Source organism: Rhinolophus sinicus, chromosome 1 (genome assembly GCF_057876585.1).
Source record: "Rhinolophus sinicus isolate RSI-liver-muscle chromosome 1, RSI-T2T, whole genome shotgun sequence".
NCBI lineage: Eukaryota > Metazoa > Chordata > Mammalia > Chiroptera > Rhinolophidae > Rhinolophus > Rhinolophus sinicus.
In genome coordinates, this window is record NC_142501.1 from 171,047,889 (window position 1) to 171,064,643 (window position 16,755).

A 16,755-nucleotide genomic window follows, 5' to 3' on the forward strand; every position below is an offset into this window, starting at 1 on the left:
TATGTTTACAATACAATGAAGATTAACATAAAAACCTCCTAATAGCACAAAGTATAATGAGTTTCCCAGTTTCTTTCTTATGAAATTACTAAAGGAGAATAAATGGCAATAGAGTAAAACAATTCAATATAAACAATACCATGGACAAAGGGGGTAGAGTAGAATGATGGGGTGCAGGTGTACAAAACTTTGATGCTATACTTTAATCCAAGGATAGTATTTAGAGTATTTAGATAGTATTAGAGATGAATGGATTGAGTATTCTACAGGCTGTAATCCCAGGAATATTATTTTTCCTAATTTTTATTTGATGAGTATTAATGGGTTTCAGAAAGCAGAATTTGAGATTATACCTCTGACAGTTTCTGGAGTACAGTTTGTGTTTTCAATTAAGGGATAATCGATACATGTAAAACCATCAAATGAGCTGGGGATTCTCTGGGGAGTTACAGCAGCAAGATGGCTGAGTAGATTGATAATGAGATACAGAACCTTTAGCCTTTTGATCACAAGGTCCTTGTAAGGTAGGAAGGGGGTAACCAAAAGGCATTATTGGTCAATACCTGACAAGAGGAGAAACAAACTGTTTAGCTCAGTTCAGTTCTTACTAACATTGAGAACGATTTGTTACTAGTTGTAGATCCAATGAGTGACCCTTTACCTCTAAAGTTCACTTGTCCTGAACAAGATTAAGATTTTTTTTTTCAAAACATAGAAGTGAAAAAAAAAAAAAAAGTAATAAATTGATGATCCCATTACTCTTGTTGCTTCTTAAACTTTCAGGACAGTCTATTCATCTACTTTTACTAAATCTAAGGAAATTAATTTAAAATTGTACACTAAATAGAAAACTTTTATTTATTTATTTATTTATTCCAAATTATTATTCTGCTCTAAGCAAATGCTAAGACACAGTTGCCTATGTCTTTTCCAGATAAAGAAGCTGTGATGTCTTCTTCTCAGTACTGAAAACCATGTTTGTGCTATGAAAATTATGCAGTTTCATAGCTCTTTTTAGTAACTAATAGCTGCCTGGATTGTCTGTGCTGGACTTTTTTTGCTCTTTTACTAACGTGAGATTTGTGGGATTGTTCTATGGCATATATCTGAGAAGCAGACGCTTTGTACACCATATCAGATTCAATGGGGTTGCTGCTGATTAACGTCTTTTAGTTTAAATAAGCTTATATTATATACTCTCTAATATGTTAACTATGCTCTTATAGAAATTAATGGCAAAGATTAAGGAGATAAAAAAGTACTAAGACCAAGTAGTAATTAAGAGAAAAATAAGGTCTGGTTTCAAGTCCTGGTGTCCTGTATCCAGGATTAGGAACAAAAGTACGTGTCTACAATAATACATAACCAAACAAGTACTAGGTATTATGTTTTGCAGTTCTGAAAGCAAACATCCCATTACTGAATATTTAGCAAGAGCCTAATACCTTGCACAGAAGTTAACAGAAAGATTAATTATAGATGGATCTAGCTTGTAGGTAACATAATAGAATGCAAGCAAATTGAAAGCCAAGGATATTCTTGCTTTCCTTTTTCATCTCAGTACCTAAGAAAGTGCCTTGCTGAAGCCAACTGAGGGTTTGGAGAATATATGAATGAATGAATGAATGAATGAATGAATGAATGAATGAATGAATTTCCTCATATTTTTTTATTTATATGTCCAAAGAGTCTACTATGGAATTTGTTATAAATGAGAGAACTTAACAGAAGTCTGAGAATCAGAGGTTTGCTAGAATAGTAAAATCATAATCTCATGAAGCATATCTACTATCTATTAGATAAACATCCATAGAAAAATGTTTGATTGATTTAGTTCTGTTATCTACAGCTAGTATACTTTTTAAAAATACATACATATTTTATATGATCCAATTTTAATGTATTTCATGTGACTTCACTTTTTCCTCATATATTCCTTAGTGATAAAATACTAATTACCCCCAACCACTAGAATATCAGAATTACAAAACAGAAGAAGTGAAATTCTTATTATTCATTCCATTAATTAGTTCCGGTAAAAGTTCTAAGAACAAAATTTAAAGTGAATTCCTTGTATACCTGCATAATTTAATTATTTATGCTTTTCTTTTGTATTATTTGTGATCCAGATTGACTTCAAGTAATGCTACAGCTGAAGTGTATTTATAAAAACAAGTTTAATATACTTTTTTTAAATCATAATTTCACACTGTGATGTGTGAAAGGGCAGAGATACTGGAAATGAGTTTTTGTTTATGTGTGTGCATGTGTATAAGCTCTTGAATAAAATGTGGCCTTTTGGATGGGGCACAGTGGAAAAGAAGTGTCACAATTTTTTTTCTCAATTTCCTGTGTAGTAGAACAAAATGTTAAACTCCTTGATTCAGCCTATAATCAACGTGAAGTATCTCTTCAAAATCAGCAATATATGAAAGATGAGTGTACCTAGGGAAGCAAAGTTACTTCATGCTTTTCTCACGGGTTTTCCTGATAATAATTGCCTGTGTTTTCCCATTTACCCTTAGCTTCGTCAGAGACCCTTCACTGCTTCCATACATCCATCCTACCAGAGGTCACAGATCACACAAAACCTACAGAAACAGGAAATCAGACTTCCTGAGTCCACTACAAAACACAGAAACCTGCTTCCTCTACACATCTCATTTTGGCAAGCTCTGTCTTAGCAGATTCAGTGTGGAAGCAGCTGTTGAAAAGCCCTGAAGAACTTAATCCCCAATTTCATCTGAGCTTTCGTGCTTCCAACTACTGAAATGAAGAGAGCACGGCTATTTCTCCTGCTTTCTAGCATATGGAGTGGGGGCTTTGGGCTGAGCAACACTACACAGACATCCGAGGATGAAAACTCCAAGAATATGACCGCTGCTTTGGTCCCTCTAAATAAAATACAAAGTCTCCAAATGCTGTCAACCACGCAGATCATGTCCGCTGAGACAGCCACAACTCCTGAGGCAAGAACCTCTGAAGAGAGTCTTCTCAAGTTAGCACTGCTTCGCTCAGAGACAAGTCAATCTCCTGAGGGTGTGAGAAACCCAACCATCACATCCACAGAGAGGACAGAAAAAGGGGTGCTAAAGTTTCAAGCTCTCCTCTTCCCGACCAAATCTAGCATCAAGTTCAGTCCTAGAGCAGAGTCGGTGGTCCTTTCCAACTCCACGCTGAAATTTCTTCAGAGCTTTGCCAGAAAGTCGAATCAACAAGTGATTTCTCTAAACTCAGTTGGCCACGTGGAAAATCGATCCCCACGGGAAACATATCTCAGCAGAGGTGACAGCAGTGAAAGCCAAAGAATCAACTATCAAAAATCAAGCTTTGAAACAACTAGAGGAAAGTAAGGAATTTGTTTTCTCTGCCCCCGCCCCACCCTCCCTTACATGTAAGATCTATAAGATTGTAAGCTAACAGTTAAAGGATCTCACCCCCAGGAAATGATTTCATGTTCAAAGTGAAATTAGGCTGTATTTCAATTAGATAAGATAATTAAGTGTTACCTTGTCTAATGGAGAAAAGATGAACAAATGAAATGCAGCGATTCTGTTTTAATTGACGTTGTGAATGACTTATACAGGTGCTTTTACTTGGGATAGTTACTAGCAAAGAATGCAAAACCACAGTGACTATTAGTTTAGTTAATTCTACTCAAGTGTATGTTGGTTATGCTCAGAACTACACCCACAACATGAAAGAACAAAAATATCAATATGGTTGGGATATGAACAGATTTAAAAATTGAAACAGCCTGGTGCTGTGGAAAGTATAGTTATCGAGATCAAACCAAGCAGAGCTCAGTTGGAATCTTGGCTCCAGTACTGTCTTAGATCTGTGACTATCAGTCATTTCTTCTCCCTGAGCCTCATATGTAGAATACAGATATAGTATAAGGAGTACAAATAAAAATACCAACTTTGCAGAGTTATCATGGAAGATTCAAATTAATAGAATGTCCTCAGAGGCATGCTTCTTACAGAACAACAAATTCTGTGCTACTAGTACTGTTGTATTGAGTGATGCCATTGTCATAAATATGATGAATAGAAAAGCCAATTTTTCAAATTGATTTTGATTTAAAATTACAGAAAATTCAATTTGAACTGTTGAAGTAAATAATAAGACAAAGCTTCAAAGAGAATCATTAAAGAAAACTTTCAAAAGGAGAAAAAGAAAAAACCCCCTGAAAAATGTAGGTCAATATTTTACTTATTTTATATTCAGAGTTATCCGTATATTTGGAATACTAGAAGTTTAATGTTATAAAACTAAACTTTCAGATACCTTTCACCTATAATAAAATTATTTCAAAACACCAAATAATACTTTGAGAACTTAATTGAGTTAAAACCTTACTAACTATATAACATAATTCAAGATAATAATAGCAGCTCACACCTGCTATGTGAAAGGCATTGTATTAAAGCTCTTGTTGATACAAAGTTAAGGAGCTACTGAGAAGAATACAAATCAGTAGATTTGTATTTATGTATTTGTTGTTATTCAAATCTGTTTTTCTCTGTATTTTAAAGGTTATAGAATTTTTAAAATATATAAGTAAATCTGATTTGAATCAAAACCACTAACTTGGTGGAATTTAGAACAATCCCAATTTACTGTAAAAAATATTACAAAACGTTCAACTTGGGATGGGTAGATCTTATCTGTAACAGACATTTTAACAGATACAAATTAAAATTTCTCATGCTAATGGACAACAGAATGTGGTCTGTTAAATAATAATAACAAATGCCATTTATTGAGAGCCCTTTCAAAGTCACTTGCATGATCATTTCTATTAGTCGTATTTTGTTAGACTCTATAACTTAATTTTTTAAAACAATTATATAGAACTCCTAGGAGCTAACAGGAAATAACTGAAAAAGTTTTGGAGATGCTGTCATCAGGAGATTTTTCAATAGAATAAGAAAAAAATCAAAAGAAGGAGACAATTCAAATTAAGATATAACAAATTTTATATAGCATATAAAAAGTGGCATAGTTATTTCATAATTAGAACTAGTAATTGATTATTTGAATAATACTAGTTTTTAAATAAATTCTAGCTGTTTAATCTAAGGTCCTCCTCATTTAAATCTTGTGAAGGGAACCCTTATTAGTTTGATCATTCTTTATACCAGTACATTACCTATTGTATATTTAACACTGTAATAGTCTCTGGGAATACAGAAAATTTCTAAAATAAGAATAATTTCTTCCCCAAGGATAGGTCATATAAAAAGTAAGCACTGACATCTGAATTAGATTTTTAAAAAATTAATACATATTAGGAGGAAACAAAGTATTGAGGGTGTAACCTGCTGAACAGAACTTTATCCCATGGATTTTCCCATGAAAACAATCATAAATTCTTTCTAGAGAAAAGTACCAACTGTACTTAGAGATTCTACAGCCTGAGGTTCTGGAGAACCTGAGGTTTTTCTTTAGGTAATCCTTTCCATGAAGTCCACGACTTTGTACTCATTAGGCCATGCAATTAACAATGGGGGTAGGGAAACTTAAGTCTGTCTTTTACGGACACAATGCTGATGTAAAGAAGCCTTGATAAGGTCAAAGAGGTCTTCATATTTTCTTACTATTATTTTCTCACTGAATAATAATAGGAAACACTTTATGGCATTTGTTCCTACTATGGTACTGTTCTGAGTAAAAAAAAATAAATACATGTGTTTTTAATGTTTTTCAATCATTTAATTATTACCATACCTCCATGAAGACGATTCTGTTTTTACTTCTTTGCAGAGAGGTTAAGTAACTTCACTAAGGTCACTTAACTAGTATATCTCAGGGCAAAGATTCAATCCAGGCTGGCTGGCTTCAGAGACATAGCTCTCAACTCCTACATTATACTCCTTTAGTATAATCTGTTTTCCCAAGTATAATCTGTTTTCTCAAGCGACTGGTTTATTTCTCTACTTATGAGCCATAGAAGCTATTCTTTGCCTCCAGAAGAAAGTCCAGATCCCTTACCCAGTTAGTGCAATGCCATCCTTATCTGGCTCCTGCCTGCCTCCCCAGCCTCATCTTCTGTGACTGGAAGTCCATTAAAATTTGCAGTTCTCTGGACCACAATACGATGTTTGTTAAACTTACCTTTGTTCCCTGCTTGTCCCTATGGCTAGATGGTCTTCTTTTCCCGTCACCTACTTCCTTTACACCTAATAATAAAACCTCCAGGAGCCTTCTCAGACTAAGTTAGGTGGCCCTTCTAACTCTTCATATAATTCTCTTTGAATACGTCTATCACTGCACTACAGCAGTGTTACAATGAACTTGTGATCTCCTTGAGTACAGGGACATATTTTCCGTGCAAGCAAGGTCTCTGGCTTATAGTAGGTACACAATAAATATTTAACAAACTGAATGTAAAGTTTATGAATCAATATAAGAATATAAGAAGAATCCTTCCCAAAGAATCATTATTTCTCTATGATAAAACCTGGTTGATTCGAGATATACTTATCTCCAGAGGGTGGTTTTTTTTCCTGGCATATTTTTGTCTCATCTTGTCCTTTCTCTCATCTTAGCACTGCAGGAACTCCTGGCTATACCAGAGCTGTGGTTTCCTGTCTGGCAGAGTGGGTGTTGGTCAGTGACCAAGCACTTTGAAATAGGCAGGATAAAGAGAAGAAATTAGGATTAATGCATTTATATTATACATTGAACACGTATTGGCTGAGGACCTAATCTATCCTCAGCACTGTCCTTATACTGAGGTTAAAACAGTGAACAAACATGCCCACCTGTCCTGCCCTCATGGAATCTACAGACCAGTGGGAAGGGCATGGGGAGGAAAAACGGGGAGCCACAAATGCTGATGTTGAATTAAAATGGTAATAAATATTCTGAATTAAGCTTATGAGAGTATATAACAGGGTGAATGGCCTGCCCTATGTTAGTAAGCCTTCCCTGACAGGATAATAGGTGTAATGAGGTACCGATACACACCTACTGCCTACTTAACTTCTCCCACAACCTCAACCCCAGGCACAAGTGCTTGAATCTTCACCATCATCGTAAACGGCTGGTTCCATAGCTAGAAACCTGGGATACATGTCTGACATTTTTGGCTCCCTTCCAGCCTTTATCTAATTTATCAAGAAGTCTTCTTGGTGACCCCTCCAATATATTCCAGATCCCTCAGCTTCTCTCCATCTTCACTACACCATCCTATTCCTAGCAATCTTGTTTACATTTCTACTCTTGCCTCCTGTAATCCATGTTCCACACAAGGCAGAGATCTTTTAAACCTTTTCATTAAGTTTGACATATAACATTGTGTATTTAAGGTGTTTAAACTTTTACATCAGATTAATGTGTTTCATTGGATGTAAGAATTCATCAAGTGTGACATATTATATTACGTACTGATAGGAAAGAAAAGTATGACATCATTATTTCTTAGCATTTTTATTCTAATGCTAAGATGTTTATTCTATTGGGGAAAGACAAAATATACAACTGTCTACATAAATAGACCCTATAATATCAAATAAGTGCTATGAAGAAAAGGGTGTAAGGATGGTAACTTTACAATGAGTAGTCAGAGAAGGTCTCTGAGGAGGGACATTAAAGCTGAAATTTCATGAGGAGAAGGAGTCCTTCATTCTAAATACTAAAGGAAGAACATTCTAGCAAGAGCAAACAGGAAGTTTCCTTGAGGTGCATATTAACTTGACATGTTCAGTACCAGAAAGAAGGTCAAGGTGGCTGGAGGAAATGAAGTGAACTTGGCACATGATGGAAAATGAGATCTTAAAGATGGGCAGGGTTATGTTAAGCAAGCCTGTGGACCATGGTGATGTAACGGAAAGCTACTGCTTTTGAGCATGTGAGCAAAATACCAAATTCCACAGATGTTAAGACACAGATCTCTGAAATCAAGAATATATTTTGAAATTCATGGTATCTTTTAGTCTGCATTGATTAGACAATAGTTATTGCTATTCCCTTAGAAATACTTTAACCAATTTCATTTATGTTTTCATTTGAAGTATGCGAAACAGTGATACATAATTTAAAAAAAAAATTTCTCAGCCTCAGGGATGCATAAATCTAAAAATGAAAATAAAAACCGTGCCCTCCTTATTTCCTATTCTATTCACTGCATACATAGTGCCCAGCACATAGAAAGAGCGCAGCAAAACTGTATGGAGTGACTGATTATTGAATGGATTTGGAGTTCAAAACAGACATCGATTAGAGATATACATTTTGGAAATATGGAAAATATAGAAATATGGACTCCCTATTGTGGAGATTTTTTTTTTTTTAATGAAAGGGAGGAGAGAGTGCGAAAATCAGAGTTAGCCTAGAGAGTTTTCCACTTTTTTGTTTATTGTTTTATTTTATTTGTATACAGAATGATCATAAATATAGTAAAATGCTAATGAAAAGGGCTAGAAGGCAAATAAAAGTTGAAACAACATGAATATTTTATGTGCTGAGTTTAATAACTTGATTTCTTTCAGAATTTCACTTATTTATTCTTTTTCTATAAGCTACATAACATGCTTTATGTACAAATACGTGACTTAAATGAATTATGACTTCTAATATAATGTCTAAAATTGTTAAGTTTTACAAGTCTTTCATTAGACTCCTTACAAATAGAATATTTAAATACCACATTTTAAAAATTAATGTTTTAAAATGATGAAAACTAGCCATTAAGCTAATTCTGCTGTCAATCATAACATGCATTTTTCTGCCTGTTTCTGTGAATGATGAGTAGATTCTAGATATGAAAAATCTGATCAATAAAATTTATCTGTTGGTTTAGGCTGTTCAGGTCATTGTAACAAAATAACACAGATTGGATGGCTTACACACAACAGAAATTTATTTCTCACCGGTCTGGAAGCTGGAAGTCTGAGATCAGTTTGCCAGCATGGTTTGGATGAGGGCTCTTTCCCGAGTTCCAGGGTTTTCATTCTATCCTCACATGGTGGAAAGGGTGAGAATATCTCTAGGGACTCTTTTATAAAGGTGCTAATCCCATCATGAGGTCACTGCCCTCATGATCTAATCATCTCCCAAAGTTCCCACTTCTTAACACTATCCTGTTAGGCATTTTGATTTCAATGCATGAAGTTTTGGGGGGGACACAAGCATTCAATCTGTATCATGTATAGTTTGCAAAGTTATTGTCAGGCCTAATAGCATCCAAAGGGAATTATTCTTACATGCTGTAAAATTCTAAAGAGAACTATACCATTATATTAAATAATATTTTTTTATTTCCTTAGGAAATAAATGCATCTACTGCATTACTGCCAGTGAAAACTAATACTAAGTAAGGTATATTCTGTATCTCAATTTTTTCATTGTTTCCTTTTATTAAGTTCCTTTGATATTCCTACTCAGTAAATTACTACTAAATATATAAATGCATATTGCATTATACATGCTAGAATTGAATGAGTGCTTATGTAGTCCAGGTTATTGAACAATAAATTTTCGTATTTCCATATGTTCTTTTTTCTTTATTATTATTAAATTTATTGGTGTGACATTGGTTAGTAAAATTATATAGGTTTCAAGTGTACATTTCTATAATACATCATCTATATATTGCATTGTGTTTTTTAATATAAAATATTATGTAAAATTTCATTATTTAGGGGGAAATGCTAAAAGAGTCAGTTTTCAGGAACAATTGGGTCACGTATAGAATTAAGCATCACAGCTTCTGTTAGTCTGCCTTTCCCGAGGCTTTGTGGTCTGCAGACTGGGAAAGCCTGACACCTACTGGAATAGAAACAATTTGCATTGTCCCCGAATATGTTAAAATCACAGTGTGCAAAAGGAACAAAACACTAAAGTTAGCTAAAATAAAACAAATTTATGACAAAGGTTATATTAAAGTAACTTTAAGAATTGTCGCTTATAAAAATTATGTATGTTATACATATACATATCTAATTCAATGTACCTCTTTAAAACTTGGAAAATAGGTTGAGTCCAAAAAGCAAACTCGATGCATATCCTGGGATGGGAACACGTTCAGTTCATTTTCCCAAAATTTTACGCTGAAAATATTGTATATGCACAACAATTTGTAATTCTGGGACACTGTACAGTCATCTATCATCAAAAATTCAATTAAGTTCACCATACTGTGCTCACTGTGGAAGGCAAATTAATGATACCTGACAAAAGACTTTAATTACAAAAGTTGATATACAAAAAGGAATATCTCCTTAAAACTTAAACCAGAAAATTAAAGTATCAGAAATTCCTCAGGATCTGATCTATGCATGATTGCCTTTCAAAATTTGTTTCAAATATTTATATACATGATTCTTTCATAAAACTAATACTTCCCTCTGTTTTTGGCACTGGGCGGGGGCAAAAAAATGTATACAAGTAGACACTGGTCAACGTTGCTCAAGCAGTAATTCACCATAATCAGAAGTGTCTGGACACTGATGGTAACCACTTTGAGCACCTCTTGTAATCGCAGAAGTCAAAAGTGACTTGTAGTCATCTTTTGTTATCAGTATATATTATTACAATTTTAATACAGTTTTCCTTTCTTAAAATGTGTATACATTTTTTGGCACCCTCTGTATTATGTACAATTTTGAAAAAGGATGGACTATATCAAGATACTTACAATAAAAATGAAACACAAACATAAATTATTCCTGTTTGTTTGAAAATAGTCATTTTCCTAAGGAGATTACGTAGTATCAAAGATGAATTTGTCTTTTGGACTATTAGCCAAAACTAAATATAAAAAGTCTAATGCTTTATTTACGTCTGATTTACATAACAAGAAACTTTTTTTTACTAAATCTGAATACTTCCAGTTTCTGCGATTTCTTCTTTCATATTGCGTATGTTTCTTTTGGACTACTTTATCATTTATGACTGGTGAACTACATGTAAATTCTAATCTCTCAAATTAATACTTTGATAAAGGTCTTCCCTTTTGAGTTTAATTGAAACAATAAAGACTCTTATAAAATAAAGTTTTCAAAACATTTTGGAAATATTTATGTTCATAACTTCTTAAGACTATAGAGGCAATTTTAATATAATTCTTCTAAGAGGTAAGCTTCATCATATGAATTGAACATAAATGTTGATGATAGTCTTCTGTAATGGTTTTCTGGAAATTATTATTGACCTGATATATATAAGCAATTATGGTTAAGATGAATTTATCAGATCATTAAAGAAGCAAAAAAGGAGCCATGTTGCTACTTACATATGAGTTTAAAAAATTGGGAGATATATAAATGTAGAGAAAGATATATAGATATCTAGTACCTTCATAAAAAATCCTACTGAACTCTCTGAATCATTTAATCATTATTAGCAGTAGCAAGTGTTTTACATACATTTATATTAAATCAGTCTCACAACAATCCTGTGTGGTATGTAATATTATTATGCTTATTAGACAGATGAGGAAGTCACATTTAACAGACAAGCTAATGGCTAATAAGCTGAAGAATCAAGATCTAAAAGCAGGCAGTCTGGCTCCAGCATCAAGTCAACAACTATGTTACATACTTGTTTCTAGTCAAGGAAAAAGTTCCTTTGTTAATTTCACTAATGCAGTTATCCCCACCCTTGCTCTTCCCCTTGTGCTTAATTCGACAATAGAAAACAAACAAAAAACTCCAGACATAGAAATGCACTCTGTTTTTCCCTGCGTGTGGAATAAAAGAAAAGAATAAAAAAATCTTGTTCTGTAGGGAGTCTTTCAGATTTTCTAAATCTGTCAGGCAGAAAATGTATGTTGAGAGAAACCCCCATTTCCCTTCTCTTCCTTTTCCTTCTTCTTCCCTTTTCTACTCTATTTTGTTCCTTCTATCTTTACTTTTTTTTCCCCCTGTATTTATTTCTCCTTTTTCTTTTCAATTCTCTGATTTTGGCAAGAGGCATGCATAATTATTTATAGCTTTCCATGACAATTTTTTAGTGTGTATCTATTTATTTTATTGTGATAAGATATATGTAATATAATATTTATCATTTTAACCATTTTTAAGTGTGCGGTTCTGTGGCACACTGGCTGTTCAACGTAAGTACTTTACAGTGTTATGCAGCCATCACCGCCACTCATTTCCAAAACTTTTTCGTCTTCCCAAACTAAAACTTTATACTCATTAAATAATAACTTTCCATTCCTCCCTCCCTCCAGTGCCTAGCAACCACCCTTCTACTTTCTGACTCAATAAATTCAACTACTCGAGGTACCTCATATAAGTGGAAACATACAATATTTGTCTTTGTGGCTGATTTATTTCACTTAACATAATGTCTTCAAAGTTCATTCATCATGTTATAGCATGTAACAGAATTCACTTTCTTTTTAAAGCTGAATAATATTCCATTGTAGGGATAAATAGATGATGATACATGGATGGATGGATAGATAGATAAGTAGATGACAGATAGATGATAGATAGATAGACATAGATCTATATATCACATTTTGTTTATCCATTCATCTGTCGATGGACACGGGTTACTCCCACCTTTTGGCTACTGTTATCCATGATATTTTGATAATACTCTTAAATTAGCATAGTGTGCTAGGGAGAACATTTACCCTGACTAGTGGTGCTATCTGAAATCTGTTCTCTTTTTACAAACTTAGAACACGTATTTATCCTCAGGAACTTGGTAATTGAACCAGAGATATATTGAACCTAAGGAGGCTTTATCTGAATGTTTTCCTCCCTGATTATTATTATTATTCTCTCCCTAATTATTAACACCAGCAAAACTACGTTTTGGTAGGAGATAATGTTGCCTTTAAAATGTATTTTTCTCTTAAAACAAATGACTTTTTACTAATTTATACAAAGAATAAAAAGAGGTAGAGAAGGAATTGACCATATATTTTGAACTTCTCAAAGAGTTGAGAAAGAAATGAGCAGGTTGGATTTACAAACGACGTAAACAATTGGCATTAAAAAATACATGATATATTTAGAATGTTTATTTCACCTATCATCATTGAATTTAATGAGGATTTAATGGCTATGCACTTGTGGGGTTCATTATTTAATGGTACACTATACTGTAATTTCATAATTTTGTGATTAGTAATGGTCACACTTAGCTCAAGTAGGTTATTGTTGAGATGTATTTCCGTGCAACTGTAGTCTTCTAATTAAGACAATAGTGTTCCTCATAAGATAAATTAGTGTCAACATGAATGAGTTATTCTTTTATGAAGGATTAATTAATATTTTTCTAAGTTAAATTCCACTGGAAGCTTAGTCCCTTGCCTGACTACTTATGAGTTCATTAACACTTGTATGTATTGTTGGATTTGTAATTTGTAGTCACCTTTAGGTACAAGGTAAAGAAATGGTTATTTGAGATCTTACACTTTCCAAGTGATGGGTGGGTGGTAGGTGAGGTGTGGGAGGCTGATAGGAGAGTTACCAGATAATACTGTTTCTTAGAGAATGTGTCAGTTTTCAGAAATATCCATATCTGCCTTGTTTTGTTTCATTTTCCTCTTGATCCTCTGAGAATCTCTAAATTCATCCCAATAAGGGGACGACAGGAAACAGTCATTAATGTCCTTCATTTTTAAAATCTTCCTAAACACAAAGTCTTTTCCAACTTCCAAAAGAAAATTACATACTATTGACTAGTGTATGATGGAGATTTTGTTCGTTTACCTTGATTTGAAATGAATATCTTCAGGACCTGGTATTTTCATGCTGTTATGTCAGTTCAAGCCACAGATTATCAATATAAATGTTTCAACATTCAGTTTTTTACCAATAGGATAGCAAAATTTATTAATCTGAGTTCTAAAGACTAGTATACTAGTATAAATGAACAATGTAAATTCTTAGATTGTTATCTTTTATTTCTTAAGGAAAATATTTGTCATTATTTAAATAAATTCTTTGTTGCTTCGGTCCACTCTAAGTTCAGGATAAGAATGTATATGATTGGGCCATGGTTTGGTCGAGGTACATTTCAAATGGCAAATGACCAATTAATGAAATTTTCTTTTTAAACTTAGTCTTTTCTCTAACTCCCTACAAGACTGAGTTTCTAAAATGTTTCAATCAAAAGGGACAGTAGGTTGTGTATTTATTATTCTTCTCTTAGTTCATTATCTACAGGACTTCAGATTGTATAAGTTAAAACAGAATCATTTTTCTACTTTCTATTTTGTGTGTCCTGCAAGATAGGCTCCTGTTTCTAAGTAACCAGAGATGTCTGCTTTTCCCTGGAACAAACCTTTTACCTATTAGCTTGGAAAATCCAAAGAATCAATATAAGCTTTTTTCAGTATATGTTGCTGCACAAAAGCAACAATGTTATTGCCCTTAAAGAGAATCCCAAGTGCAGTCGGCTGTTTGGAAGGTTACGACCCCATGGAAAGCTAAAGACTTCAAAGTGATTGCTCTCCATCCACCAAATCAGACTGGAAAGGTACAGAGGATTTTTTAGATTTAAGCAAAATGCTCACCTGGAATCATTACATTTGTCTTTATATTGCCCGTCACCATTTTACCATGCTTAATTTTCTATTTTTAAACTTATATTTTTGGATATAATTTGTTTTTCAAATTATATTTATATTTTTAACAACCCTTCACGAGTTTATTTCATCATAGCAGAAACCTAATTAGAAGTCACACCAGGGGCTCTTTGGCTGTGAATAGTCCTTCCAATTTATACTGGATCAAAGACGGCTGGGCCATGAGCAATCTGATAATTTGCTTTTTGGCCTACTCAACTATTTCAGTAATGAGATTGTTTTACTATTTAGGATTTTAAAAGATCTCTGCAGGTGGCATTGTGATTTATTTTCACAAATAATACCTATATCTATGTATCTAGCTAGCTAGCTATCTTTTCCCCCCAAAAAAACCCAGAATATGTAGGGATGGTGGTACTTTTCTTTTCCTGCCTCATATTTGACCCTCCATAATGATTCAGCCAATATTCATGTGACGTAGAATTTAACTGTGCTTCTATTGAAGTTAGTCATTCCTGTAATTAGGATAATCAGTGGATTTGCTTGAGAAATCTAATTAACTTTAAAAAAAATATATTCCTTTATGTAGTCCTCTTAATTTCAAATCTTCCTTATTTTTATTTCTTGCTTTTGCCAGTTCTTTGTTTCACATTAATTTTGCAAGTACCACCATGCCTTAACAAAATGTGCCGAAGTGTTTTTTTCATATCTTTATGGAACAGAATTTATAAACTTCTTATTCAAAAGAGCTTTGCTAAGCTATATGGTGCTCAGTTTATCTGCCTTAGAAGGATGCATGACTGAGTCAGCTTTATTTGTAGAAGAACATTTGGTCCTAAGAAGCCTAAATATTCCAAAGCAGATGATTACTAACCTCAGTGGCTCTACTCTGGGGAAAAATGTATTTTCTCTTTGGTCTTTAACATTCAAGTTGATTTTTGCTTTAATTATTATTTTTTTTATTTTTAAGCAGAATAGATTTCTTACATTCTACTGATTCAGAGGCATACATCTCATAATAATTTGAACTTGCAGTGGTTTGATTTCAGTCATGTAACATTCCCTTTAATATTATATTCTGAAAGTCATCTCTGCCCCTCCAGGAGGAAAAAAAAATCTCAGTCACAGATGAGAGGAAGGAATATAAATTAAATGTAACAAGATACATATTCACAATAGAAAAATAAAATCATAGAAATAGAAAAGTAAGGAGGAAAAAACCCCAGATACAATCCAATAATTAATTCAACCTATAGCTATTGAGGACTTTGTATAGTTTGGTATAGGCTATTTTATGATAAAATAACTGGTCTTGCAACCAGGCAAGAGGCTGCTCCTTCTTTTCCTAAATAGTGTCTATAAATTCTACTGTATATTTTTAAGAATTAGAGAAGTAATTTATGTCACATGTTAAGCATAAGACAAAAATTTTTCAGACTTCTACAGTCACTAGGTGTCACTGATTTGTGTTAGATAATTTATTTTTATTTCATAGGATTTATGGTTAATAATTTACTTTTATACAATTACAAATAATGTTTTCTGTGTCAGCACTTATTTAATAGTAAACATTTAATTCTTCCTCCATTCCCTACAACTCATTTGTAGCATTAATGTATATTTTCAATTTAAACTTTCTTGAGGTAAGAAATATTTTTAAATATCTTTATCATTTTGGATGGCTTCCAGCAAAATATCTAAAAATAGGTATTATAATAAAGGCTGGTTTTGTCTGATCATGACATTTTTGTGGCAAATGACTTTGATGCTGTTAAAGTATCTCAACTTTGTTGGAGTGTGATTGAATCATATTCCTATGCTACCTTATATGTTGAAGAGAATAAGCACACATGGCTGGATATAAACAAAGTTTTTAGGAACTGGCTTGAGGAAAATTATGCATACAATATAGTTTAATTGATAAGACATAGAGATCAAAACAGCAAGTTTGCTGAATCTTTTTGTAAGACAGGATTTATTTGTTATTCTTAATCACATTTTAAATTGTGCTATATTTGATACATACAAAATATATGCATTATTAAGTATAATATTACCATATATATGAGGTCTGACAGTTAAGTTCATGAACTTGTTGCAACGATGTTGCTAAATTTTTTTGATATCAGAGGTATTATTCATTATGAATTTGTACCATCTGGACAATTAACCAAGTTTACTATTTGGAAGTGCTGAAAATGCTGCGTGAAAAAGTTAGATGACCTAAACTTTTTGCTAACAATTTATGACTCTTG

At 33.1% G+C, this 16,755-nt stretch overlaps 1 protein-coding gene across 2 annotated transcripts in view; it reads left to right on the forward strand.

Moving 5' to 3' along the window:
• The first annotated feature begins 2,629 nt into the window (after nucleotides 1–2,629).
• The window catches only part of MMRN1 (multimerin 1), a 58,373-nt gene continuing 44,247 nt past the window's right edge, over nucleotides 2,630–16,755 (forward strand). The window contains exon 1 of one of the 2 annotated variants that reach the window (XM_019741076.3): nucleotides 2,630–3,349. In XM_019741076.3, coding sequence (XP_019596635.3) covers nucleotides 2,772–3,349 — 578 coding nt within the window. In that variant the 5' untranslated portion in view covers nucleotides 2,630–2,771. The remainder of the gene's footprint in view (nucleotides 3,350–16,755) is intronic. The other variant, XM_019741077.3, reaches the window with a different exon arrangement.